This window comes from Cladophialophora immunda (genome assembly GCF_000835495.1).
Source record: "Cladophialophora immunda strain CBS 83496 unplaced genomic scaffold supercont1.2, whole genome shotgun sequence".
Classification (NCBI taxonomy): Eukaryota; Fungi; Ascomycota; class Eurotiomycetes; order Chaetothyriales; family Herpotrichiellaceae; genus Cladophialophora; species Cladophialophora immunda.
Window position 1 is genome coordinate 5,491,179 of NW_015622542.1, and position 25,603 is coordinate 5,516,781.

At 51.1% G+C, this 25,603-nt stretch overlaps 5 protein-coding genes across 5 annotated transcripts; 4 read left to right on the forward strand and 1 right to left on the reverse strand.

Moving 5' to 3' along the window:
• Positions 1 to 2,882: 2,882 nt before the first annotated feature.
• On the forward strand, positions 2,883 to 3,401 carry PV07_04123 (uncharacterized protein; the record flags this gene model as incomplete). Its single annotated transcript, XM_016390907.1, has 1 exon — positions 2,883 to 3,401. The coding sequence occupies one exon, from the start codon at positions 2,883 to 2,885 to the stop codon at positions 3,399 to 3,401; it is 519 nt and encodes a 172-aa protein (XP_016252809.1).
• A 650-nt stretch (positions 3,402 to 4,051) lies between these two features.
• On the reverse strand, positions 4,052 to 5,177 carry PV07_04124 (uncharacterized protein). Its single transcript, XM_016390908.1, has 2 exons — positions 4,941 to 5,177; positions 4,052 to 4,889 (listed from the first exon to the last, which is right to left on the reverse strand). Exons 1-2 carry the CDS (start codon positions 5,041 to 5,043, stop codon positions 4,114 to 4,116), a joined length of 879 nt encoding a protein of 292 aa, XP_016252810.1. The 5' UTR covers positions 5,044 to 5,177; the 3' UTR covers positions 4,052 to 4,113.
• Positions 5,178 to 6,322: 1,145 nt separating this feature from the next.
• On the forward strand, positions 6,323 to 8,068 carry PV07_04125 (uncharacterized protein; the record flags this gene model as incomplete). The annotated part of the gene is made up of 2 exons (XM_016390909.1): positions 6,323 to 6,394; positions 6,458 to 8,068. The coding sequence occupies 2 exons, from the start codon at positions 6,323 to 6,325 to the stop codon at positions 8,066 to 8,068; spliced, it is 1,683 nt and encodes a 560-aa protein (XP_016252811.1).
• Positions 8,069 to 19,025: 10,957 nt separating this feature from the next.
• PV07_04126 (uncharacterized protein) lies at positions 19,026 to 20,236 on the forward strand (the record flags this gene model as incomplete). Its single annotated transcript, XM_016390910.1, has 5 exons — positions 19,026 to 19,398; positions 19,461 to 19,559; positions 19,651 to 19,714; positions 19,770 to 20,047; positions 20,151 to 20,236. 5 exons carry the CDS (start codon positions 19,026 to 19,028, stop codon positions 20,234 to 20,236), a joined length of 900 nt encoding a protein of 299 aa, XP_016252812.1.
• A 3,934-nt stretch (positions 20,237 to 24,170) lies between these two features.
• Positions 24,171 to 25,312, forward strand: PV07_04127 (uncharacterized protein; the record flags this gene model as incomplete). The annotated part of the gene is made up of 3 exons (XM_016390911.1): positions 24,171 to 24,399; positions 24,474 to 24,846; positions 24,931 to 25,312. 3 exons carry the CDS (start codon positions 24,171 to 24,173, stop codon positions 25,310 to 25,312), a joined length of 984 nt encoding a protein of 327 aa, XP_016252813.1.
• Between the last annotated feature and the right edge of the window lie 291 nt (positions 25,313 to 25,603).

The following is a 25,603-nucleotide window of genomic DNA, read 5'->3' on the forward strand; positions in this document are numbered from 1 at the left end:
CACATGCCAATCCAATTTTCCATCATGAAATCGAGCTTGAGCATTCTTTATAACCCGGCCTTTGCTCTGTCTGTCTGCCTCATCGCCTTGCATCTAAGTGGCAACGTCGTCAATGCGCAACTCATTGGGTGCAATGCGATAAATTGCCCGAAAAGCCAGAATTCCCCGTTCCAGTTTGATTGTCCTGTTGATGGGGCAGTGAACACACTTGTCGGAATCGCGAATGTGACTTCAACGATCACCCCTCAGCCACTCACTTGGACAGTTGGAATCTCCTCCACCTCCGACCCTACGAATGACACCGAGTCCATATACTTCAGGAATTTCTATCTCGGAAGTCCGCCTGGGCTCGACTTGGAGAAACTTAGCAACACCACTGGATGTGCGCTCTTCTTTGACGGTATCACTAGCCAGCTTAAGTTTCCAGGATACATCGAAACCAGTATTGGGACTTGCAGTGATGCATTGTCTGCTGGGTGCGTCACCGATCTCCTAAATCAGGCAACCTCGACCCTGGCAACACTCGACTCGGCCTCGGGGGACGTTTGTGATGTCCTTGCGTCAGAATTGGTAAACAAAGCCCCTCCAAGCTGTGGTGTTGCTCAGAGCGGTTCATGGGCAACCATTAATGCCAAAGGTACGTGAAGAACATGATCAACTGCATAAAATCTCGTTTTGACGAGGGCTAACATACCTTTGGTGAACAGCGATCACTGGACCTTCCGCACCCCTACCCGTCGTCTTGGATGACTGCTCTCCGACCACCGGCAAAGGCTATTCACTGACTCATGTGGAGAGTCAAAACCTCACGGCCCCTGGCGAAGTCCAAATCACGGAGCCTTTCCTTGGAGGTGTGACACCAATTCTGACGGTTTTCAAACCTAGTTCCAACAATTCCAGCGACGACGGCCTCCCTGCTTCGTTGAAGAGATCCCTCCAGGGCTTAGACGTGCACCTCAGTTGTTTGAAGATTGTCAATGACGCTCAGCCAGCAACAGATCCCTCCGTGACAGCAAATTTGGCACGGGGCTTTCCTCAAACGCCTTCGAAGCTGGCAGTTTCACTTTTGATCGTCTATGCGACAATGTCGATGTTCTTCTAAAAGCGGTCATTGAAGTCGTTGCAAATGACACAGCATTCTGGATTTTGTACTAAATTGTGGTGTTTTGGTTCTGTCGTTTGCTTTTATCCATTCTGTACTGTATCAGGTAGCTAGGTAGTCTCGAGCCGGCTTTTGCGATATTCATTGGTTGATGTATCGTTGTGAATGCAACAATTTACGATCTACTCAAATACAAAGGTCTGACAAGCATTTTCTCGTAGTGCCAAGATCTAGGCTTCCTGAAGCGCTGAAGCGTTTAGTGTCGGTCTGCGAAGACAAAAATTGAATGTGGCAATGTAACTGCTTTCACAGCCTGAATTAGAGATTTAGCCACAGCTTCACGATGCTGAAGTCGCAATTGTATATGCGACTCAATGCCAAGTATGATAATGAGCAAATCGAGTTACCTAGCCCAAGCTCCAAGCGCGATGTTGGTTCCTCAGGTTCTGCTAGAAGGGGCCGGCGCCTCTTGAGAGAGCACGATCATACATCGGTAAGCCTCACGGTCATCGACATGGCCGGCAGACCAAGTGCAATGCTCCTGGCGTCGGCGGGAAATGAACTGCTTCAGATACCCAGCACCTGTGGAACAGCGCGGCTCGTCATACAGTACAAATCCCCGACATTTCGGTGCTGTTGCTGCTACGGACTAGCATTGATATCCATACTACTTTGTTCGAATAAGCGCGCGACAGGCACATATTAACAATGCATTGTGGCTTATACCCATACTGCAAATTGGCTCCTAGTCAGTACGGGATGATCTATTCTCAAAATCTTTTTTGCTCTCATCATGGCACACCGGACTGGTGTCTACACATCATCGGCCCACGTCAGACCACAATTAAAGCAAAATGGAATCAACAATACGCTTCATGAAGCGCTTGTTTTTGATGGCCAAGCAGGCTACACTTTACTTCTAATTGAGTCTCAAAGATCCATGCATATTTGGTTATTTCGATACCTGCGCAAGCTTCATTGACGCCGAGGCGAGCTGATAGAAGAAGTTTGCTCCAAGAGCTGCATATAAACAGGTAAGCCTTCTCTCCTAACGTCTCCGGCCATAATCTTTCATTCAAAGATACTACAGTTGCCTCAAACCCCACGACGACGGGCTGAATAAGTAGTATCAAGTCGACAATAGCGTTTTCCATCTCAATCCCGCCTGCTGTAGAAAGCCATGAAGCTCTCCCTACAAACAATCATACTCGGCATTGCAGTGTCATGTCTTCACCATGATGCAGCGGCTCGCGCCCTTCTGGCTCGAAGAGCAGAAGATCATGATATCGACACCCTTCCAGGTACGACTATACACACACATAGACTGACAGGTGCTGACCCAAACTGAAAGGCCGTTCGTATACTTTGCTGGCAAAGGATACGCTGAAGCTTAGTCTCTCAGTGGCTCTCGGTGGAATCGAGAGCAGAAGTCTAAAGATACCTCGCGTTGATATAGTCGACCCTATTGAGCCAGACTCTCTTACCCCGGAACCGGTGGTCGGCCCATAGACTGAGCCCGACGAGCCAGATGCAAATTCTCCAGGCTTCTTGGAACCTGGTGATTCTGATCCACCAGAAACTGGGGATGGAGACGGATTTCTAGAACCAGCGACACCGGAACCTGCAGCACCCACGGCAAAGGTCCCACCACCAAGTCCAACCGACGCTGCTCCAGAAGTTACACCTACACCTACCAAGCCAGCCCAAACGCCTTCACCCACTCCGACGCCCACCGAAGATACTGCGACCAAAGACGAGCCTTCCGCAACAAATAGCAAGGATGCGTCCACTCCTCAAGCTTAAATTTGTTCGTACGACAGTGAAAGCCAAGGGAGCTGAAATCAACATCTCCGGAGTCTCGAGCGACCATAAAACCATGGTGGCGTTTTACAGCAACGCGCGCGCCGATGCCACAGCCGTTGACGAAGGACGTTTGACGTGGTCAGAGCTTGTCTTCCAGCGATACAGTGAGCTGGCGGGGCCGGACGTCAATAAGCTTGAATCCGTGGTAAGATGCAGTGTGAGCAACCCAGGAACAATCAACACTCTCAAGAAAGCTTTTCAGGATATGGGCAAGCCTTACGAGACGGATGGCGAGAAGATCATCTTTCATGCAAATGCACCTGCAGGCTCAGCAGAACAACAAGCCTTCGATGCGATCCTTCGCACTGACAATGTTCGCGGCGTGAATTGGATGCTCGCGGACCACCACAATGCTTTCGGCAAAAAGCAAATTATCAGTGTGACTGTTTGGCCTGATGAAGCACTCGACACCTTTATGCTGATTTCGATCGGGTAGAACACAGGAGTGAAGTCAAAGTCCGTTTGGAGACATTCCTCGCCACAGAACTCTTCAATCCCATTGTCGACTCCATCATGGCGATTACGCCATCACTGGCCTGGCGCCAGTTGCAAGGTGGCACTTTGTAGGTGGCTATAGTGGTGGGAACCCTTCCACTTGCATCTCGTTGGGTCTTGGACAGTGCGTGGTGTTCTTTGGTCTTTATCTGTTGTATCGATTTGGTCTCTCATATCCGACGCCCGGACTAGGTTAGCAGTTTAAACCTTACCCTCACTTTTGGATCTTCTCTCCAGCACATGGGTATCCTCGAGGTATCTGTTCTGATAGATCATTCACGTGCCTAAAATGGTACTGATATTCTCACGCTTGAGCTCTTTTTCAAAACTGTTTCTCCGGTACACAGTAGAAAAGCATGGTTCGCCTCCGCTGTTAGTACCGAACTCCTGATCTCTATCTTGAAGCGTTCATGCCCGAAGCGATGCCACTGCTAGAAGCAATCGCATTGAACTTGCCAAAAGGGTTGTGCAGAATCATGCGGCGATGCATCCAGCACTGCCTTATCATCATGTTTAGTTTTGAATGGGCTAAAAAGTAATTCTATTGTCGCGTTATACACCAAGATCGGCTCGTTGAAAACAACAAAAGTCTATTACTCGACTCATCTGATAATTGTGCAGAGTTCTCCAGGAAGACGAATAGCAGTGCGCATTCAATTGCTCACCGCTTGAGCTAAAACATCGCGTGCAAGTTTCAAATACTGCCAACGTTTGTGGCGGTGAGATTTTGCGTAATTATCCGTCGTGCCTTCTGGATAACCATAGTCTAAACTTGGAATTCTATCAGGGTCGGCTGCATCACCAAGTCCGTCAAAAAGAAGCCGAAGTGTGGGAACAGATTTGCGTCTCGCAGCTAACTGAAAAGACGGGGGTATTTCTGGGCTTGATTTGAATTTGTCGGAGTGGTCGCTGAGCATATTTTGTACAGCTAGGACGTCGTCGAGGTACACTACCATCAAAAGTGCCCAGTCGAAGGCCGACTCGTATCGTCTAGGCTTGCCTCGAAATGGGACACACCATGGCTTGCATTTGAGGTATGGAAATTCTGCTGGGGTTGGGTGATTGTATCGGCATTGGAGTTGCTTGTTGGGATCGAGACAAGACAAAACCTCTGGAACTCCCAGGTATGCTGTAACAGCTAACGACATGATCCAAATCTTTCGTTGCATGATCTCTTCTTCAGGAATGGTTTCATGGACGACGTCATCCTCGTAGTCTCTAGATTTTGGTGCAAGCTGAAGGGCAGATTTGACGGTGAGAAGCCAGGGCAATTTTGCGGCGTAGCTCTCAACGGCACTGAGGTGTCCTTGTAAAAGCCTTGCAGCATTTACGTCCCCCATTGCGTTGGCTTTGGTGACTACTGCCTCTGAATGAAAGTCCACCACTCTGGTAACGAAATAAGATCGGAGGATCTCGGTGTTGAAGAAACCTTTGACACGTTAAACGATTGGTTTTGCATATAGCAAATCGAGGCACTCACGGTTAAGGAGGCGTAATTGAAGCCCTTCATATAATTCACAGGTGTGAACAGTCCGATCTATTATGGCGAGAATGATTTCGCTTGGCATATCCATGAGATTCATCTTATTGTTGAGACCCTGCGATGATGCAAGGTTGGAGATAGGCGAAGCCAGGTAGCTGTCAAAAATCCAAGAGTTGGGGTGCACAATACTGAAGAATGTTGAGGTGGTGGTGTGTCAAGATTAGAAAGCAATACTATCATCAACTTATACCCGAGATTCTGAGACAGTCTTTGCCAAGCTATCGACGCCACTTGTTAGCCGCCGGCAGGTCTGGAAAAGGCTGGCGGTTACTGTTCCTCTGATACATGAGGAGAGATGAGTGGCATGTCTTTTGAACCCTCTCTGCTGACTCTACTGGTCTCCGGAGGGATCAGTTGTTCTCTCCCCTGGGTTAACCTGCGTATGGGCGACTGAGAAGGCCCCCGGGGGTAGAAAACGCGGCGCGGCACTGCACCTTGGATATACCGGAATTATCTCCGCCACCAATAGGATTTATTTCATTCTTGATTTTCTGGCGTGCTGGTACAGTGTATCTGGACTGTCTTGAACATACACTGAGATAGCCGTACTCTTTCGCCGCCGGTGGGTTTAAGCTCTTTGCTGAATTAGCTTAATGGCTTGGATTACGACGAGGAATTTGAAAGATGCTTCAAGGCAGGTGCACCAGCAAGGATAACCGAGTGGGAGTACGGAATTGGCCTCTTTAGAACACGTGAGACACCGCAAAACTGTAAATGAGGTCCATTTTGCCTTCGGATGCGGGCCATGATATGGTATACCAGCGCTGCAACAAAGTACTAAGGGTTGAATGATACAGGCCTAGGCTATTCGTTATGGGCTCCCTATCCGTTACTTCGGCTATGTCCGCGGAAAGCCCCAACTCCGATGCGGATAATAGATCGTCTCCGAAACTCTCCATGAACTAGCGACAGAGAATTCGGCTCGCAGCCCATCCACCTATCGCGTGCTAAACAATTCGAAGATCTCATCTCGAGGCAGACTGAGAGTGCATGGGTTATACCTAGCTAAGCCGTCAAAGTTGTTGGCATAGGACCCGATCCATCGTCGACCGAATGCGGTAGTGAATCAATACCCAAGTCACATTTCTCAAGATCGCCTGGGCTCCAAAAGCAAATCATGTCGTAGGTTAACTATGAGCACAACTATTGGGAGTCTTCTGATACCAGCATGGCTACAGGACATACACAGGCGCCGAAGCTCTTCTAGAGGCGCTATGGGAGGTTCGTCAGAACATGGGATGCGGTGGTAGTTTGGCTAATAGGTCCAGGGTGGTGTCAGCTATTGCTTCGTGAATCTCGGCTCCGACCATCCAGCAATCATGGAAGCAATTGCGAAAAAGGAGAAGATGGAAAACCCGAATTTGCCCAAGATAATCACTTGCCCCAGTGAGGTTCGTCTCATTTTGACTCCCGACTGCCAGCCCCTGACAAAGTTCTGATCACCAGTTACGTAGATGGTCGCCTTGTCTATGGCAGATGGGTATGCGAGAGTGACCGGGAAAGCTCAGGCGGTCATTGTCCACGTTGATGTAGGGACGCAGGCCTTGGGTTGTGCCCTTCACAATGCACACATCGCACGAACTCCCGTCCTGATTTTTGCTGGGCTGTGTCCCTCGACCTTGGAAGGTGAAGAGCGCGGTACAAGAACAGAGTTTGTCAACTACCTCCAGGACATTCCCGACCAAGCAGCAATAGTCCGTCAATACTGCAGATACACCAACGAAATCAGGAGCAGCAACAATGTCAAGCAAGTGGTTGCTCGGGCCCTGCAAATCGCCTCCTCAGCTCCCAAAGGCCCGGTATATCTTTATGCAGCGCGGGAGACACTGGAGCGAGAATCCAAACCGCCGAGGCTCGAGCCGAAGTTCTGGAAGCCCATCGGGCCAGCGGCTCTCCCTGATGAGGCAGTGCAAGAGATCTCGGAGGCATTGGTATCTTCCAAAGACCCACTGATCATAACAGGCTACACCGGTAGAAATGAAAAGGCCCCGTCAGAGCTCGTTAAGCTTGCAGATGCCATCCCAGGACTGAGAGTTCTCGACACTTCGATGGGAGATATGTGCTTTCCGGCCAATCATCCAGGCTGGCTCAGCGGAAAATATTCATCGCACCCTAGCATCCCGAAGGCCGATTGCATCTTGGTATTGGATTGCGACGTCCCATACGTCCCCGTTAAATGCAGACCATCATCGGCAGCAAAGGTCTATCACATCGACATCGACCCGTTGAAGAAGAGCATGGCGATGTATCATATTGACGCTGTCGGTCTGTGGCAAGCTGACTCATATACGGCGATCAAGCAGATAAACGCCCATCTATCGAGGCCCGAGTATGTAACCACTCTGGAAGGTCTTCTAGAGTCGGACTCCGCCGTTTCCCGGGCACAAAGCCACAATCAGCTACTGTCTGATATCGCCCAGGCTGGTATGCCAGCCTCGGGCTCCCCTACACCTCTCACAGCCGCTCTCATTGCCGCGGAGCTGAAGCGCAGTCTGCCAAATTCGACCACGTACGCTGTGGAGGCGGTGACTAATACGGCTTCCATATATGATCAGCTACGGTGTACTGTCCCAGGAAGTTACTTATCAAGCGGAGCGACCGGCCTGGGATGGGTTGGAGGGGCGTCCTTGGGTATCAAACTAGCGACCATGGATAAAGACGGAGACGCCGAGAACGCCATTGTGACTCAGATTGTGGGCGATGGGACTTATTTGTTCTCAGCACCCAGCAGTGTGTACTGGCTCAGCTCCCGCTATCGCATCCCGATCCTCACCATCATTCTGAACAACAAGGGGTGGAATGCCCCGCGAGTTTCGATGCAGCTCGTTCACCCTACAGGCGAAGGGTCTCGGATGTCCAACAGAGACCTTCATATCAGCTTCGATCCGTCGCCGGACTACGCAGGTATCGCCAAGGCAGCCGGTGGAGCCATGGTGTGGACGGGATACGCGGAAACAGCGGGAGATTTCGCTGCAGTTATAAAGGAGGCCATTAGGGAGATAATGTCTGGTCGGACGGCTGTCGTGGAATGTAAAATTAGAGGCATGGACCCTAAAATGGAGTAAGGGGTGAAGGGCTTCGAAAGGATCGGAAGACTACCACACATAGCCCAGGTTTAGAGTAGGGTTGTGAGAGAGGAAAACCCTATATCTAGAACATGGTTGGATTGGACTTGTTCTTCTAGACCGGCACGAGCGCCTTGAGGTTCTTGCAATTTCCCGTTCATGCACCGGCTGACTCATGATGTGCATCGCCGCTGATTTTCGGAGGCTCGGCCGCTGTAGTTGATATTGATATTCCTGCAGGTCATTCTTTACACAAGAGACGACTGGCCAATGCAGGATAACTCGGATATATACTACTTATATCTAGGATTGATAAGTACCTCTCGGACCGAAGTGCCTTGCTCATGCGTCGGTCTTATACTTTTCAGATGTTTGAACATACTCGCCGAAGCCAACAGTATTGCAGACATCTCTGAAAGACATCAAAGGCTTCCGGTCCCTAACATCCTCTCTTATTTCTTCGAGAGCCTTCTGCATGCCAACAATACATGCAGTTACCAGAGACAAGGGATAAGAGACGAGGGCAAACCCGATTCGAGCGAGCTCTTTCTGGGTAAGGATCGGTGTCTTGCCCCCTTCGAGGTTGTTTGCACAAATGGGGCCCGGAATGGTTTGGCAGAGTATTTTCATCTCCTCCACGGACGTGAGGGCATCCACAACGATCCCGTCAGCACCGGCCTCTTTGAAAAGCTTTGCCCTTAGTAATGCCTCTTCGAACGACACACAACGCGCATCCGTACGAGCTTGAATGAATATATCAATACCTGAGAGAGAGGGTTCCCCCGCTAGTCAGTGTCCTGTGAAGCCACGCTAGATGAAAGTGATGCGGTAGGTGACATGAGGACATACCGGTGTTGCGCTCCTCCACCGCAGCGCGTATCCGAGCCACAGCTTCCTCCCGCGCGATCACCCTCTTACCATCCATGTGTCCACATCCTTTTGGCTTCGTCAGCATTCACCACCCAGCGAAGAGACAGGCGCATTTGACAAGTCAGACGTACTCTTTGGCCACTCTTGGTCTTCCAACATGATGCCTTGGAGACATTATCTTAATGTGGGCGTTATTCAAAAGCTGAGAAATGCTCACCAGCGGCTCCAGCCTTCGCGTATTGATGCACCGTTCGTCTAACGTTCATCGCGTTCCCATAGCCCGTATCTCCATCAGCCAGGAGCGGAAGTGAACACACGTCTGTAATCTGACGAATTCGCTCGCACATTTCTGCACATTGGAGGTAGCCTGTGTCTGGGAGGCCATGGGATGCCGAGACCGCAAAACCGCCCATGAAGGCGATTTCGAACCCTGCCTGCTCGCAAAGACGGGCCGAGAGTCCGTCATGTGCGATTCCATGGGGTAGAATCTTCAGCGGATCAGCGGCAGCCTCGTTCAGCTTTGCGCGCAGTCGTTCCGCTTGGACATTTCGTTGAGGAGGCATGTCGTACTCGACCGTGTGCAATCACACAGGTAGCGGGAGAAAGATCGAGGCTGAAGAAGTCCAGTAAATGAAAGCGGCCAATATCAATTGGTGACAACGGAGGAAAACTATTAAAGAATCCATACTTCAATACCCTCCGATGGTAGGCCACTCCCCCGGCATTTGCTCAAAGCCCAAGTATCTGATCTTGTGGGTATCCTCATGTCGATTGTATGATTACTCAGAACCAAATAGAGATGAACGCTCAGCGCAAAATACTGGCTCGGAGAGTCGGAGTGGGGCCCTGGGACCACAACCCTCGACCGACTGTACAACTTTCCGATAGAGAGCAGCAGCATTCCCTAGCTGGCTGTCAGAAAGATCTAATGCTCCGCGGTATTCAGAAGTAGGGTGTGTCTGTGTAGGACTGGATATACTGGTAACACCGAACTTCTTCAGGATTTAGCATTGGCCAAACTGCCCTAATAGCGTTCGGGTGAACAGCATTGAAGAGAGGTATATTCTGAATTCCAATCACTTACTACCTAGCCCATCCGGGCTACAGATTTGTTCTGAAGGATGGAGCCACAAGAGCTACGTCGCCGTCCGTTAACATTGATTGAGAAAATCATTGCCGCAAACGCTATCGACCTCGAATCAATCGACGATGTGAGGCCCGGCAATGTTGTTGTCCTTCGCGTCTCCTGGGTGCTGTCGAGCGAAGCATCATGGGTGGGCATCAATAAGACGTACTCGCAGCTTGGTCGGCCACCGGTCTACCGTAAAGACCGGATATGGCTGGCACAGGATCACACCGTTGACCCGAGGATCAACTCTCGTCCTCAGGTGAAGCGGACGATTGACCTCGCGGAGGCGGCAGCGAACGAGATAGGAATCGTCGACTACTACGGACCGAACTATACGATTATGCATACTGAGTTTTGTCGTGAGAGAGCCCAACCAGGCCAAGTGATTGTCGGCTCCGATTCACATACCTGCTCCGCAGGAAGGTACTTATGATGTCCCGCCTCAGCTGGCGTGCCTTGGGATGTGTTAACATATCGACAGCCTCGGAGCTCTGGCAATTGGGCTCGGCGCAGCAGACGTGACGATACCGATGATCACCGGCGAAACATGGCTTAACATCCCCCCTATTTTAGGGATCAGATTCATCAACGAACCTCCGTTCGGGATCGGCGGAAAAGATATAATCTTGTATGTCCTTGGTCGGCTGAAGAGAAACACTGTCGCGGCGGGCAGAGCAGTCGAGTTCATGGGCCCGGGCTTGAAGTATCTGTCTGCCGATGCGCGTTTTGCCATCTCCAACATGGCTACTGAATTCGGTGCCATCGCAGGTGTCTTTGTCCCCGATGGCATCATCTCCGCTTTTCTCAGTCGCCGCAAGGACACTAGGCACAAAGATACAGCGCTTTATCTCCAACCTGACCCAGGAGCCCAGTATGCAGAGGTGTTCGAGATTGACCTTGCCGACGTTAACTCGGTTGTGGCGCTCTATCCAAGTCCAGACAACACCGTACCCGTCGGTGACGTCCTCGGAAAAGAGCTTGATGGCTGCTTCATTGGAGCTTGCACAACTGCCGAGGAAGACTTGATTCTCGCTGCTTTGGTGCTTCGCCAGGGATTCAAGACGGGCCTGGAGCCAAATGGAAACGGCAAGCGGAAAGTCACTCCAGGATCCATTCCAATCTTGAATCGACTCCGGGACCTGGGCTTGCTCTTCTGGTTTGAACGAGCTGGGTTCGAGATCGGCGCTCCTGGATGCTCGTACTGCGTAGGCGTGGCAGCGGATGTAGCTGGGGAAGGGGAGGTTTGGCTCTCATCGCAGAATAGAAATTTCCCGAATCGGATGGGCCCAGGTATAGTATCTCATTATCCATATTACTCTCTTCGTTCTGGCTTCTAACACGAGGATAATCTCTGCAGGCTCATATGGAAATCTCGCGTCCGCTGCAACGGTAGCAGCCTCCTCCTTCTCAATGAAAGTCACGGACCCATCTTGGCTTCTCCACGCGATCAACCGCAACGAATTTGACAAGCTCCGACAGGTGTGGGTCGATGAGTATATACCTGTGGAGTATTCCGAACCGGAGTTGAAACCTACCACGGAAGACACAGGCTCGACTATCACCCGGACCAATTTACTTGTTCAGACACAGCCCGAGGCCCGACCAGGCATTAAAGGAAAATGTATTTTGTTCGGTGATAATGTTGACACAGACGCGGTGAGCTCATATCATTCCAGAATGCAAGCGATAAAACCACAAAATGTAACTTTGAGTCCTCCGACTAACATTGTCCCCGGTGCTTCAGATCATTCCAGCGCAAGCTCTGCTCGCCCCCACTGACGAAGCTCTGGGAACTCACTGCTTCGAACATGTACGCCCTGGCTTTCCGGCTTTGGTCCGTGATGGTGGCCTGGATATCGTGGTAGCGGGAAACGCGTTTGGATGCGGCTCTTCGCGCGAGGAAGCTCCCCGAGCTCTGAAGGGGGCTGGTGTCAAGGCGGTCATCGCCAAGTCTTTCGCTTTCATCTATTCACGCAATCAATCAAACCTGGCGCTGCTGGGGATCGTGATTAAAGAGGACGAGTTCTATAATTCGTTGCGGGAGGGTGAGGAAATATCCATCGACGTCGAGCAAAAGACCGTCTCAAGAGGGGGGCGTGATTTTCCTTTTCAATTGAGTTCCATTGAAGAAGCACTGATCGCTAGTGGTGGGGTTGGAGAAGAATACAAGAAAGCCGGGAGCAGGTTGTTTCGGCTATTGCTAGATCGAGAAAAGCAAGGCCGTCGTGCTGGAGGACAGTGTGGACTTCGGGATAGCCAGAAGACATGTGGTGATCAAGCTGTCGGTGGGACCCAGCTAGCATGGTGATGAATACAGGACTCATGTATCCCAGAAGCTCGTGGTGGGATCCACAGAGACCTTCTGCTTACAGTATTATTTGCATACGGCCAAAAGTGTTCTCGAGATGGCACTGGTGAACAGACTGCCTAAAATAGTTGTGGTGTTGCTAGTTTGCCAGATACGTGCGTGTGATCTAGCTCCCCTGAACAATGATTGCAATGGTTATCACCTGCTACGCAATGAGAACATTGAGGAAAATGGCTGCAGGCCGAGCCTGCAAACAATCACGGGTATTAGAATTTGACTGGCATCAGACCTTAGCGACCCATCTGGGTAGTGTAGAGTGTCTCCGTTTAAATTACTGGCTTCTTGGATCGCCTTGGAGCGGGGGATCCGTATCTTCTCGTAGAGATCGAGAGCTGTCCTTAGTGTCTCTCTTCGAGGAAAAGCTCTGAGGATATCCTAGAAGCTGGTCTAACTGCTTTGATGAGGATTTATGTGCCGGTGTTGCCCCGGTAGTCTACCTTCCGATCCGTGGATCATCGTGACCGGAACACTGTGCTCCAGCCGATAGCAGAATGCCCTGCAACTGTAAAGTCCGGAATGCTACGATATGGCCTCGTGAAGAGAATGAGAGAAGTCGCGTGGCATTCCTGTTCGAATGCATTATATATGGCGATGTCTGGCTTCCGCTCCGAGTCCTGAAGCACATTTAACCGCCCACAGAATCCTTCTCACAGGTATTGTTCCTCGCCTTTCAAACTCTACAAGCTTAGACTATCACGAACTCGACAATAATGGCCACGAATGGCATCACGAACGGCGATGCGAGCGGGTTTTTCGACGACCTTTCCGCGCACCATGTCGAGCCCTTGTGGACGGCGATGAAAGCGATGGTGACTCCACAGCCTTCGCCTAAAGCACAGGTTGCACTGTGGAAGTACGAAGAATTGCGACCTCTCCTGCTGGAGGCTGGCCGTAGAGTCACGAGTGAAAAGGCTGAGCGCCGAGTGTTGATGTTGACCAACCCTGCATTGAGTAAGTGCATGATCTTGCTCCTTTACCCTCTGAGGCTGGTTGAGAAAACTGAGATTGAGTGAGAAAGTGGTTAACCATTGAGCAGAACCACCTTTTACTACAGACACCGTTTACGCTGGCTTACAATTAATTAACCCTGGAGAGACAGCGCCGGCCCATCGCCATCGATCGTTCGCACTCCGCTTCATCATCGAAGGCAGCCGTGGCTTTACCGCTGTCGAAGGAGAGAAGATGTATATGGAGCCCGGCGATGTCATACTTACGCCACAATGGCAGTGGCATGACCATGGACACGAGGGCACAGACCCAATGATCTGGCTGGATGGACTGGACCTTCCACTCTACCACCACCTCCCAACCCATTTTGCGGAACCCTACACCGCCAGCCGCTATCCGAGCAAGTAAGGCCCCTCACTCTTCTTGTCTTTCCCGAACTTGACTAAATCGGCGTCCAGACCCGTCGGGGATACTCCTCTCCGCTTTCCATGGAGCAGTATGAAGGAAAAGCTAGATGGTCAGAGCGCAGAGTGGGCTCTTGAGCACTACCGCGATGCTTCAGGAGAATACATCTCTGGCACTCTCGGAGCCCATGCCGAAAAAGTCGCAGCTGGAACAAGATCTCCCGTGCGGAGAGACACCTGTGCTTATATTTACCACATCCACTCGGGATCCGGAAAGTCCGAGATCGTTACCGCGAATGGAGAGGCAACCACCGTCACCTGGCAGAAGAATGACACGTTCGCGGTCCCGGCATGGAGCAAGGTCGTTCACGAAGCCGACGCCCAAGATGATGTATACTTCTTTGTTTTGTCCGACCGGCCACTCCTCGAAAAGTTGAACATGTATGCGTCCAGGTTATGATTCAGGTCTGGATGAAATACAGTTGAATTGAGGTACACGTGTGGTGCTCAAATCTCATTCTTTCCCCGCTCACTGGCGCGAAAGCGGTCCGACCAGATCTGCCCAACCGTCGAGGAAGTTCGAGTCGTCGTTGATCAAGAATTGCCCAAAGTCAGCGTCCCACGGAGATTGTATACTTCCGTCCGACACGGAGAGAATGTTGTTATATTGAAGAAAAGGAACCGTCAGAGACGCGTCCCGACGAGGCGATTGATTCCACGAGTGGTTCTGTACTGCTCATCGTCAGACGATGCTAGAAGCCTTTCACCATCAGGGCGTACTAACCAAGCGATGAAGAAATTTGTATCATCTTGCGCAGATATTTTGAACATCGTCGAACGATCCTGGTGTCTCTGCCAATGACATCAAGATCCTCGAGAGCTATTTGCATACATTGAATTAATTCAGACGGCGGTCGTGTGCCGAGGGACACGTTCCCCAGTGTCTGCAAACAGACAACGCCGAATAACATCAACGATGCATTAAACACTAGTGACTGGTCAGTTTCGAAAGCATCAAAATGTAGTGAGAGTGTGAAAATACCATGGTAAACAGTAAACCACCATGCTGGAAGCATGTCATTTCTGGCCCCTAGAGCACGTATGATTTGGATGATGGCAATGGCAGAGTTGATACAAGCTTGAATCAGAGCTTGTGCAATGGGTAAAGAGTGTTCCGACAGGCTGTTACCTATTGCAATAACGTCGAGGAGCGTTTCTACGACTCTCCGGTAGAGGAGAACACGCACCGATAGATACCGGATTGTTAACACAGTTTGTGATCTTGAGTATTTCCATTCTTCATGATGCGTTGCGCCGAGCTCGTCTACGGGGACGAGGCTTACGATGGGGTTCAGTTCTCGCTTCCATTCACTGAGGTATTGATCAAACTTCATGATGGGGCTGAAGAGCTGATCTGGTTGCACGTCGACTAACGGAGCGAGGTTTTGATTGTAAAGTTCTTCGATGACATCGCCTTGGATACAGTAGAGCTTTCTACAAGGTGGTGAGGACGTTTCGGAGGGAAGAATACCTCGCCAGAGTCAACTTACATGGTTGCAAGGAAGAGAGAACAAGATGAATTTTCAGTTTGCGTGGGAATCGACGGTGCGTCGGATTCTTCGTGGTCTGCTAGTGTATCATCAAGGTCGATATCCAAGGGCAGATTACCCTGGATGGATCTGTTGTGAATCAATGGAGGTCGGCCATAAGCAACGCTCATCATTCTGAAGCCCCATGGAGGTCAGTGTGAGGAAAGGAAAGAGTACTCTTTAGTGGAACATACCGGTCCAGCACAAAGCACATGTACCATGTTCGTGTGCGGATCTCCTGCTCCAACGGAGACATTTTGGGCGATTTGACATTGGCATGGATACCCATCTGGTAGGCTGCCTGCACGAGGAGACCATGAATCTTCCACGTCTGAGATGACCTGGAGGCGCCTTGAAGGTATACAGTCATAACAACGAGAGCTTGCACTGTTTGACGGTGTCAGCTGTGAAGGCAGATACTGATGACGCACAAATCTGCCATTGGACGACTTACCAGTCTCTAAATTGGTGGTATTTGACAAAGTCCACGGTGACAGAATAAGTGCTCGTTGAAAGTAGACATCTGATTCCAACTCTCGATGTTTCCTCGAGATGCCTTGGCCATCGCCTAGGCTTAATCCGATGGCCATGATCGCATTCAAGAGACACAGCCACGACTTTCGTACACCGCGAAAGTTGTTGATGTCCAATTCTTCCAGCGTGTTGATCACCGACCGCTTGTGAATAAAGGGGAAGAACATCCCAGTGACAGAGAAGAAAGACTCGATCATCTTGAGAATGTCTTCCCGAGCCGGCAGGATATAAGGGTTTGGTCGCTTCTCGACTTGACGTCTGGGCGGAGCTGGGGGAGAAGCTGGCCGAGAAAGGTTGGTTGTGAGTGCCTGTGAAGGCGCGTTCCGTTGCGTGGCTGTGGTCATGGTTGATTCAAGAAGTCGTGTGATGTGACCGAAAAACGCAGAATTCGACGAAAGGCCGAAGTGACCAGAGTCCGACTCATCGGCGAAGGTGATGACCCCCATACCATCCACAGTGTCTTCTCCTGCGGCAACACCACATTCTGCGCTACTCTGCTGGCTGAATTCGCCGACTGGCGCCTCTGTCATGGATGGAGATGGCGGCACACCAGGCGAGATAGGTCGATTTTGGTAAGACTGGGAATCACCTAGACGGTGGCTTGCTTGAAATCCGATCGTATGCAGCAGCTCTTCCAGTGCCTGCAGCCTCGTTTTCACGTCGTGGAGCTCCCGAGCTTGAGCGTTCGGTGCTCTGGCTGGAGCGCGGTACACGCATTCGAAGCCCAGTTCGATACAAGTGCCACAGGTTGGTCGTTCCCCATTGCAACGTGACTTTCGGCTCTTGCAAGAATTACACGCAATCGCGGTTCGTTGCCTCTTGTAGGCGAACGCATCATCATCTTCGTCGCTGAAATCCCGTCTTCTCCGTGGATTGGAGGAGTGAGGAGCTCGATACAATGGGACTTTGTCTCCACGGCTATTCATCGTGAATGATCAACCACCCTACCCCGTGTGCCTATCTACTGAGCTTTTGTGGAAAGGTAGGTCGAATCCAAGTCTTGAAAATTTGCCCTAGATTTGAAAATCAGCAATTCGTCCGTCCGTCCCGTGTGCCTCATCACGGGGGGCATCGTGACAGAGAGTTCAGGCTGACCGAGGTCCACAATGTCGACGGCATAAGATACCAAGTCATCGTTTTGCGCCCTTTGTGCTCTATCTGGAGCCGGTTATTGGTCCGGAAGCAGCAGTCTGTTCCGCGGATGATTTTTGCGCTTCCGGATCAATGGATGGAAGGAGTTCAGTCCAACGCCATCCACTAGGAGGTAAAGGGCTAGGATTCGTTGTATGTATTCCAGGGATGGTCGCCACGGGAATCCATTGGCTTGACACACGAATCAAACAACTTGCTAAAGAACCAAGGGCCATAATCAATCCTTTTCCAACGAGCATTGGGACAACCCCATGAGATTGATTTACACCGCCACCAGCGTGCGTCCAGTTCCTGCGGTAGAAATTACTAGGTTGCGTATTGTCAGCATGAGGGTTGATCAAATACGTGCAGTGCCCATCAGAGGCTGGTGGATCTGGGATATGCACTTTGACAAAGTCCATTCACAATTTCTCTGCAGACAACACCTTTGATTTCCAGTCGGCTGCTATCATGTGGGCACCCTTTTTAGCTACCACATACAGTTCTAAGACAAAAGTTCTCGGCCCCCATCAGATTTCAACCCCACCAAAAAGATGGCCCTCTCACAGTAACTTGCCTCTAGGCAACACAGTGGCTGTCTATCTGGTCATGAAGACTGGGATCGATAGGTAATTGATCTGCCTTCAAGGGTTGATCTCCTCAGGTGGTGTGTCTTCTTGATGCCTCCAGTCAGCAGCCTTGAATTCTTCCAGAACGCTGATCCTATCAAAGATTCTCTTTACTGTCGGCAGCTTCCCAAGGTCCACACCATACCGAACAGCGTTCTCAACCGCAGGTGCCAGGACCACGTCTGCCAGTGTCAGAGTGTTCCCATAGCTATATTTCCCGGCGAATGGCTTTGCCATTTCATCAAAAGCCTTCAAACCATCACCCATGATCTTAAATGCCCATTCCTCCGCCGTTACTCCTGCTTCCTTCACGCGGAGTAGAATTCGGCGATTGGTGGGTGGCTGGATATCGGCGGCGACGAGATTCACCAGGTCGCGTACATAAGCTCGTCCCATCAAGTCGTCGATGGGTGGGAGTAGGGGCGTTCTGTCGGGAAACGCCTCCTCAAAGAATTCGAGGATGGCCACCGACTGCTTAATGGAAAAGCCGATCCCTTTGGACAGCACTCCCGACTTGGGCGTCACGGTAAGCACTGGTACGGTGGCATTCGGGTTCAGCCGCAGGAATTCTTCTCGAAATTGTTCGTCCTTCCTGACATTGACATAACAGAAGCGTACGGAGATATCCTTCAACCTCGCTGCAGTCCGTACACGAGCAGTACTCGTAGACCGAAAAAAAGTGTACAGCGCCAAGTCGGCTTGGTCGAACGACATTTTGAAGGACAGGAATGTCAGGCAGAGGCTGGGAGGACAGGATTTTGCTCACTGGAATCTGTGGAAAACGACAAGAATGATCCAGTTGTGGTCATCTCAGAGATCTACGAGGTTGTAAGCCCCTTTAGCCATTCGAAAAGCTTTAATAGAGCCACGGATATGGTGTGTGCTTCCGACGCCGATGAAGACGCTGCTCCGGCTGCGCAACTCCTTTCCGCGGTGCCAGGGTTCCGGTCAGATTTGCTCATCTTCTCTCCGCTGTTCTCAACCGAGAGGTCACTGAACAGGTAATGGGGCATAACCGCACTTAGAGGGGCTTTATTATTATTTCGAAACGCCCTCATTTTTGAAATCATGGGTCCTGTGCAACAACGGATTCCTTGCGTGATAAGCGACCTCTGAGGCGGGCCTCGCTGCGTCCCGACTTGGCGTGACTCGTCCGCCCCGGACTATGATAAGGGGGAACTGACGCAAATTGGGAAACGGAGCTACGCGCGAAACCCATAACTAAGAGCCCGTTGAGGCGTCCGCAGCCGAAGAAAGCGATCTTCTCGCTCCGATGGCTGGGCTCGTCAATCATAAAATTCGGTCATCTGAAGTCATGCCTTCGCCGCAGTCCATGTTAGATACCCTCAAGAACGATGCCAACTATCACCACGGCTGAGACGCGTACTCTCAAAGTCGAGGCGACGACAAATGGCATACATCCCAGCGGCGACCCCGACTTAGCATTCCCGAAGGACAGCGAGACTGAACCGCCAGTATTCACCGACAAGTATGAAGAAAGACGGTTCCTCAAGCATCGTCTGGCGCTGGCGTTCAGAATATTCGGAAAGCAGGGTTTTGGAGAAGGAGTTGCAGGACACATCACGGTACGCGATCCCGTGGAGTCGGATACCTTCTGGGTGAACCCTTTTGGCATGGACTTCTCTATGATCCGAGACGAGGATTTGATCCGGGTCAATTCAGAAGGTCAAGTCATCGACGGCGGGCGGAACAGACTCTTGAACTACGGTCAGTATAAATTCTTTCTGAGTGAGTGCTGCCTTTCTATCGGCTAAATCAATGTTGTGTAGCCGCATTTGCTATTCACTCTGAGATTCACCATGCGCGCCCAGAAGTTCACTGCGCTGCACATTCTCATAGCCCTTGGGGTCGAACGTTTTGCGCCACAGGTGAGGAGACTCCCTGGCCATGTCCCCAGGCTTTAGCCCATTCCAGCTCTACGGACCATAGACACCAAGCTAAAAGTGTCACGGTTCACAGGGCGCCAATTGCAAATGCTTTCCCAAGACGCATGCGTATTCTATAACGACCACGCGGTCTATCGGTTAGTTTCCACCGTCGAAAATCGAGCTACTCCCGGCTCATACCAGTGCGGCTAGGAACTTTGCCGGTGTCGTTCTCGATGCAGAAGAGGGTAAGCGCCTTGCAGAATGCTTGGGAGGAAAGAAGGCGCTCCTGCTCGGCAACCACGGCCTCCTGGTTGCAGGAGTCACAATCGAGGAAGTAGTGGCATGGTTTGTCCTGCTGGAAAAGCTGTGCCACGACCAACTGGTAGCTGACGCCTCAAGCGCGGGCAGCGGTGTCCCCCTGGTGGAGATTGGGCCCACTGAAGCAAAAGCCACGTGGGAGGCGTTGGGACACAGCAAGGCTGGATATTGTGAGTATATCTAATCTTCTGAGGTGCTCTTGAGGACTGCAGGGTCTTCGGAGTGCACAATGCTTGACGCGACCAATTCTAACGATTTCTTGTTTCCTTGCAGTTATGGGATTGCCCAAATTTCAGGTTGCGGAACGAGAGGAATTTGGAGAGAGTACATATCTGGGGAAAGGACTAGAACCCTTGTGATTACAAAAGAGTGTCGGCAGCTTGTACAGACGCGATACATTGGCATGATCAGGCGTGGGACACGCGATATTCTTTCAGATCTCGTCTTTCCAGGAATAAATCCAGCCAAACCTCGTCCACCGACAAAGCCCTCCTCAAGTGCGGGTTGTGGACTTCTTGCGTAGCAGTTCGTCGTATCGTAGATATGCATCCAAAAGCACCTGCGCCGACACCGCACAGCTGACAGCTCATCAGTCAAGGAAAGACGATAATTTAGACATAGGCACTTACTCTTCCGGTCGAGAATACTCGGCTGGGTTGTGGCTGACACCGTCCCGGCAGCGAGTGAATATCATTGCCGTGGGGACTTTTCTCGCGGTATACACGCTGCGAGGGTGTGAGACAATGATTTACTAAAGGGCATACTTGGTCTTCCGTACCTGTCGTGGCCAGCACCGCTGATGATCTCATGAGTGCAATCGACTGCCTTTGCGGCCTTGCGGACGCAGTCGACCATTTGCTCATCAAACATGGTAGCAGGGGATTCCCAGAAACAATTGATCTCCACGGAGGCGCCATGATCGCGGCAGATCTGCTGAAACTTCTCCCGTAGCAGCTCGTCGATCTGTTGCACGTCTTCGTCATACGGTGATCGGACATCCAGGTTCATCTGAACTTGGCCGGCGATGGTGTTGATGCTCTGTGGCAAGGAATTGATCACCGCAATTGTTCCTCGTGCCCCACGCTCCGAGATGGCTCCCGTTGTCACCACTCGATTCGTCTCCACGATCATCTTCGATGCCGCTAGGAGGGCGTCGGACCTTCTGTCCATTGGAGTGCTACCCGTATGGGCCGCCCGCCCTTTGACCTGGAGATCATACCATCTAATGGACTGCGCACCTTTGACGACGCCGACGGCCTTGTGGGCTTCGTCAAGGATAGGGCCTTGCTCGATATGTACTTCAAAATGCGCTGTCAGGGGGTTGGCTTCATATGAGCAGGTGACGTTGCCAATGTATCCGATGCGCTCCAGCTCTTTTTTCATCGTCGTGCCGTCAAGGCTTGAGCAAGCATGGCCAAACTCGGTCGAGAAAACTCCTGCCCAGACACCAGAACCGAGCATAGCGGGCGGAAAGCGAGCTCCCTCTTCGTTGGTCCAGTTTATAACTGCTAACGGCGCGTACGTTGTAACGTCGTTTTCGTGGAGGACTTTGAGCACTTCCAAGGCACAATTGACTCCCAAAATGCCATCGTATTTACCCCCGGTCGGCTGGGTGTCGAGGTGCGACCCCAGTCCAATTGGTGGTAAGTCGTTGTTCTCTCCCGGACGGATGGCGAAAATGTTGCCCATTGTGTCAATTTTGTGACTGCACCCATACCTTGCAGTCTCGGCGATAAACCAGTCGCGGACGCTTTTGTCGTCGTCGTTGCCGGAAAGTCGATCCATGCCTCCGTCCTCAGTGCTTCCCCATTGACAAGAATACTGTAGCGTATCTATAATTCGCTGGCTGTTAATCTGTAAGCCTGAGCAACCAGGACTCGATGGACGGGAAATCATCGTGGTTGTTAAAACTGCTCTGCGATTTCGACTTTGGTCAAACAAAATGTATGTTGGAAAACCGTTAGTGAAATAGTCTATATCTGTTCGTGACCAAGAAAAGCAAACCTTTTGTCTATCGAATGAATCGCCATAATATTCATATCCACGTTGACCAGGGGTCTCTGGGAGAATGGACAAACACTGGGCGCCGACCTCCGACGTGTTCACGCGCGTGCTCTGACACTGACGGCTACGGTGCGGTGGCGGCTCCGCGTAACGGGAACGGAAAATGATGATCAGCCAGCGCAGTCGACTGTGAAGACGGCGAGGTAGAGTATAAGAATTCAATTGAAGTATGAAATATGTGACAGATGACCGCATCTAGCATTACTCTACTGCGGGGAAGAACAATTCTGTACATTTTGCAAACAGAAGTCACAACGGATAGACATGTTTGGCTACGAGGTGCCGGAAAGTGGCGTATAGATTCTGGAGGAATACAAATGTAAACTGTCCCTTTCAGCACATTCTGGTCATTCAATGCATGTTCATACTACCACATTCTCGGGTAAACATGCGCCCCTAGACCAACCCTCAAGATTGTCTTTCACGCTTTGCATCAAATTGTCCAGCGTCACTTCGCTGTACCATGCAGTATGTGGAGTCACTACGAGAGGCAATGTGGCGTCTTTGTCGTTAACCAGAGCCTCGACCAAGACCGAGTTTCCCGTGTAGGCAGGTTCTGCCAGAAACACATCCGTCGCTGCACCGTAGATTTGGCGGCTTCGTAGAGCATCTAGAAGATCCGTTTCATTCACGATTCCTCCGCGGCTGACGTTGACGAGAACAGCGCGTGGATTCATCATTGCAAGCTCTGATGCTGAAATTAAGTTCACAGTGCTTGGATGCCGCGGTACGCAGACGAAGATGACGGTGCTTCTTGCCAGGACATCTTGGAATGCACATCTCGTCGCCGCCGACTGGCTCTGCATGCCGTCGATCGGCGACCGCATTTCGTGAATGGTGTCTGTGGGCGACTTGCGATTGGAAATGAGTGTAACCATGCCGAGGCTGGTGCAAAGTGTTGCAATATGCTTGCCTGCGAGGATTTGTCAAACCCGGAGAGTCCATAAGAAGATTCAAGCGTAGGGTGCACAGGGGTCGGGCCCAAGGAAGCACCTACCAATCGCTCCGTGCCCAACAATGCCTATTATCTCTTCTTTCAACGCCAGAGGTGGCTTCCTGGGCGGATCTTCCAACGATTTCACGAGCGTCTTCCTTTCGACCCACTGGTCATGGACCGTCTGCTGATGCGTCAGGATAATCCGCCTCCTGGTTGCAAAGTACATGGCGAGAGCATGTTCGGCCACCGTCTCGGTGCATGCTTTGGGGCTATTGAACACCCGGATTCCGCGCTTCTTGCAGCAATCCAAGTCAACATGGTCAGTGCCAGCGGCCATTATCATGATTGCTCGGAGCTTGGGGGTGGCATCGGCTGCTAGCGTGGAGGCAGTGATCGGAAAAGTGGTGATGATAGCAACATCGGCATCACGCAGTCGCTCATTCACAACCTCCACTGGAGATTTCGGTGTTTGATCATATCTTGTGATTTCGTATGCTCCATTGAAGCCGCCGAAGTGAGGAATTGAACAATACTGCGTTTCCAAAGCAACAATTTTGCAGCGCGGTGCTGTGGCCCAGGCCGAGAGTGAGGAGGCCGGTCTCGATTCACTGGCCATTGAAACCGATGTGGGTGAAATGCGACGCAGGGTCACGGGCCCTCGAAGTTCATTCACCTGGAGCATTACATTTCCCCCCGAGCAAACCTCCCAAGCATGCTTGTCCGGTGGCTCAGAAGGACCTGAACGCAGTCGGAGGAAGGCGCGTCACCGATGGGAGGAACTAGCATTGAGGTCGACATCGGAGCAGAGCGCAGCGTGGGTATTTTACGGCTGCGGATCTGGGTCCAGCAAGCTCTCTTCCGTGCTATGGAATATCACGTTGAGTACGTTCAGAGAATTGTGGGTGCTTTGACCGTCTGTCTCGCAATCATCGACAAAGCCCGCCTAAGGTGGCCGAAAACTTCCAGCTTTCCAACGTAGGGTGAAGGTCGCTTTGCACAGATGCCCCTCGATTACTACGTTGTTATTTCCTATCCTCCCGGCGAGCGACCGTCCATTTCTCGAAGTCTACGACAACTATGGCACCGGCTGCGACTCTTTCTACGACGCTAAATATCATCTGCACAGTGATTGTCTGAGTCCGAGCATCCACTCCCAGCCTCAGACTATCATACTCCCGGAAAGCGTGACCTGTTGATTCCATGGGATCCGGCGTGTCAGGCTTCTCCTTAGAGGACGGTCATCCACTTCTATGTTCCAGGTCCGGATCCCTTGTATCATCAGCTGCGGCGAGATGCCTGAATGTCGGAAGCTCCTGGTTATCGGGGCTACTGGCCTAATCGGTAGCCACATCATGCGACACATTTTGAAAAGAAAAGCCAGCTTTGACCGCATCGTCGTGTTCACCTCGCACAATACGGTCAAGACCAAGCCTGGAGAGATTGCTAAATTGGAGCAAGAAGGAGTTGAGATTGTTCTCGGGGACCTGAGCAATACGGAGGAGGTGGCGAGAGCGTTTCAAGGTATAGTGATCTGATGCGTAAATTCCATGAGAAGTGGTCGTTTCTGTCGGAGGGTGCCTAACCTTGTTGTACAGATGTTGATACAGTCATCTCGGCTGTAGGTCGAAACATGATTGAGCACCAGATAGAATTGATTCGTATCGCTGACAAGACACCCAATATTCATCGCTTTTTCCCATCCGAATATGGCACCGACATCGAGTACAGCCCTCGGTCGGCAAGCGAAAAGCCTCACCAGAAGAAGTTGAGGGTTCGAGCTGCTTTGCGTTCGTGCAAGAATCTCGACTATACTTTTCTAGTGACGGGTCCTTACGCGAACGGAGAGCCAGGTCTCTACTTCAGTGCCAACTATGGTGCGAAACACGCCGGAAGTTTTGACGTGAAAGCGAAGACTGCTTTCTTGATAGGCGATGGGAATCTGAAGATCAGTTTTACGACCATGAATGAGTAAGTTGATAATCCTTTTCAAGACCTCGAACCAAGTCCTCAGAGTAGCCGTGTACTAATTATTGCACTGGTGTTAATGGACAGCGTTGGCAAGTTAGTTGTATTGGCCCTTCTTCATCCGGAGGCGAGTCGAAATAAAGCTCTACGAGTGAACTCGTTCACGGCAACGGATGCCCAGATCCTGGCAGAATTTGAGAAACAATTAGGCGGAGAGAGCTTTCGGGTCTCTTATACCGGTCTCAAAGAGTTGAAGCGCCTGGAAAATGAAGCCTGGCATACAAGCAACCCTCTTGCCACGTTGATCACCTTAAGGCGGATCTGGGCCGAGGGCGGCACGTTGTATGAGGGGCGCGACAACGCTGTGATTGAGGGAGGTGATGTTGTGGAGACTCTAGAGGATGCTGTCGCCGATGCAGTAATGGCCCAAATGCAACGAGAACAAGACATGAAGAGAAAGTTGGTATAACTGATACCATATTTCTTTAGAGGAGGGGAGGGACTTTTGTGGTCAACACAGTACAGACAGACCCGCCTGGTTCCTAGGCTGATAATTCTCTACGCCAGAGAAAAATGCCCTCGTCGCTGTCATATCAGGCCTCAAGCTGGTAGTCATCAAGTCACTAATGGTGGAGTCGAAATGAGGGCCTCTATCACGACATGGTGTCGGATATATATCCTGAACAATTGCAAGACCACACGAAGGCGCCTGTCACCGGTAGATAATTATTTATGTGTCGCCTGGATAAGTACTGCGTAT

Excerpts from the sequence above, each read along its gene's own strand:
- PV07_04124 (XM_016390908.1), bottom strand. The coding sequence starts at position 5,043 with ATGAATCTCATGGATATGCCAAGCGAAATCATTCTCGCCATAATAGAT. Across the intron at positions 4,890-4,940 it reads TCAATTACGCCTCCTTAACC|GTTTCTTCAACACCGAGATC; the intron begins GTGAGTGCCTCG and ends AACGTGTCAAAG.